This window comes from Octopus bimaculoides, chromosome 18 (genome assembly GCF_001194135.2).
Source record: "Octopus bimaculoides isolate UCB-OBI-ISO-001 chromosome 18, ASM119413v2, whole genome shotgun sequence".
NCBI lineage: Eukaryota > Metazoa > Mollusca > Cephalopoda > Octopoda > Octopodidae > Octopus > Octopus bimaculoides.
The window spans coordinates 40,520,437-40,522,219 of record NC_068998.1 but is presented as its reverse complement, the minus strand read 5'-3'; the positions used below and the strand labels follow the sequence as shown (position 1 = coordinate 40,522,219).

The window sequence follows — 1,783 nt, the reverse complement described above, 5'->3', positions numbered from 1 at the left end:
ACACACACACACACACACACACACACACACACACACACACACACACACACACACACACACACATCTAGGCTGACTTGAAAATAAGCAACAGCAGAAGCAATACCAACAACAACAGCTACATATATGATACATGTTATCATGTGGCATTTCATGGCTATATTTTCAGATTTGTACAATGAAGACAGGAAGCAACTATCACTGGATGGATCAAGCTGAAGTACCCTATATTGTCAAGGGTAGGACTTGGGTTGGTTATGACAATGTCAAGAGTTTGAAAATAAAGGTAAGACAGGCAGCTATGCATTTTATATGTACATACAGAAATATACTGGAAAAAGGTATTTATACCAGTAAATCCACTCTTATTTTTCTCATTCAAATTATTGCTTTCACTTAAACATTCTTTTGATATATCTACAGGTATAGAATGTATTTTCAAATAATAATGATAAATAATGATAACAATATTACTTCTGGTGATGCCTTGTTCAATATTGCAGGTAAAATGGCTGAAATCCCAAGGATTTGGTGGATTAGCTGTTTGGACCATCTGCTTGGATGATTTCAACGATATTTGTCAAAAGGGAAAATATCCTCTCATGAAAGCAATTAATCAAGAACTTGGGTATGTTTGATGGTGTCTAGCTTATTATTATTGTTGTTGTTGTTGTTGGTGGTGGTGGTGATGATGGTGATGGTAGTAAGCAAGCTACTTACCACACAGCCACTCCTGCGCCTGACATTATTATTATTATTATTATTATTATTATTATTATTGCATGATCTGTATAAGACATCATTATGGACAAGAATGATTTTCTTTTTTTTTTACACAACTTTTGTGGCACTTTCTTTGTTGTGCACACCCCTCCCCATTAATGCATATATATATATATATATATATATAATAATGAACTTATTGTATACAGTGCTCAGGTGCATTACAACTCATCAGAAAACGTAACCAAACCTGCACAAACAGTACATAGAATATATACTGTTCATATACTGCTGATATTCTATTGATTTCTGTTATGTTTATACTAAGTTCTTGATAAAAACGTTTTTGTGTTGGAGTCAAACTGTTTGTTTTGCATAAAGAATCACTGTCCCTTTTCACAAAAATAGATTCTCTGAGATTTAACGATGATCTTTTCTGTAACGTGCTCTTTGATATTGTTTGCTTCTTATTTCTATTAAGTTGTATTTCTATAGTGTTTGTCTGCATTTCTGATTCACTATATGTTTTTTTTTCTACATTATTGATTTCATTATGGATTCTGTGGTATTTTAAAAAAATTATTTTCTAAGTCTCTTCACATGTGTGTGTCAAGCTATATGCTTGGGTCTATTGTAGAATCATTAGCACAATAGAAAAAATGCTTCATTGTCTTTTTTCTGACACTTTATGTTCTGAGTTCAAATCCTACTAATAATAGAAAGGATTATTATTATTATTATTATTGCATAAATGTATTTCTTTTCTTCATTTATTCAGGTCATCTTCATCTTCAGGTGAGAGCTAACATCCTTTTAAAATCATCATCACCATTGTTTATATCATCATCATGATCATCACCACCACCACTGTCACCACCACCATCATGATGCACCTTCTCCTCCTCTACATCCTCCTCACACCATGACACAGTTGAGGTTTGTATTGGGGTTGCAACAGAATGAAATACACTATTTATACTGTTGAAGAATTTATGTCAAGAATGAACAGCATAATGTTAGTCATATATATATATATATATATATATATATATATGTATGTATA

General features: G+C 32.2%; 1 protein-coding gene across 2 annotated transcripts in view; it reads left to right on the top strand.

The window, feature by feature from the left end:
- The window catches only part of LOC106876980 (acidic mammalian chitinase), a 20,160-nt gene that overhangs the window by 15,332 nt on the left and 3,045 nt on the right, over positions 1-1,783 (top strand). Inside the window, exons 8-10 of one of the 2 annotated variants that reach the window (XM_014925751.2) lie at positions 167-283; positions 501-625; positions 1,499-1,515. In XM_014925751.2, the coding sequence (XP_014781237.1) occupies positions 167-283; positions 501-625; positions 1,499-1,515 (259 nt within the window). The remainder of the gene's footprint in view (positions 1-166; positions 284-500; positions 626-1,498; positions 1,516-1,783) is intronic. The other variant, XM_014925752.2, reaches the window with a different exon arrangement.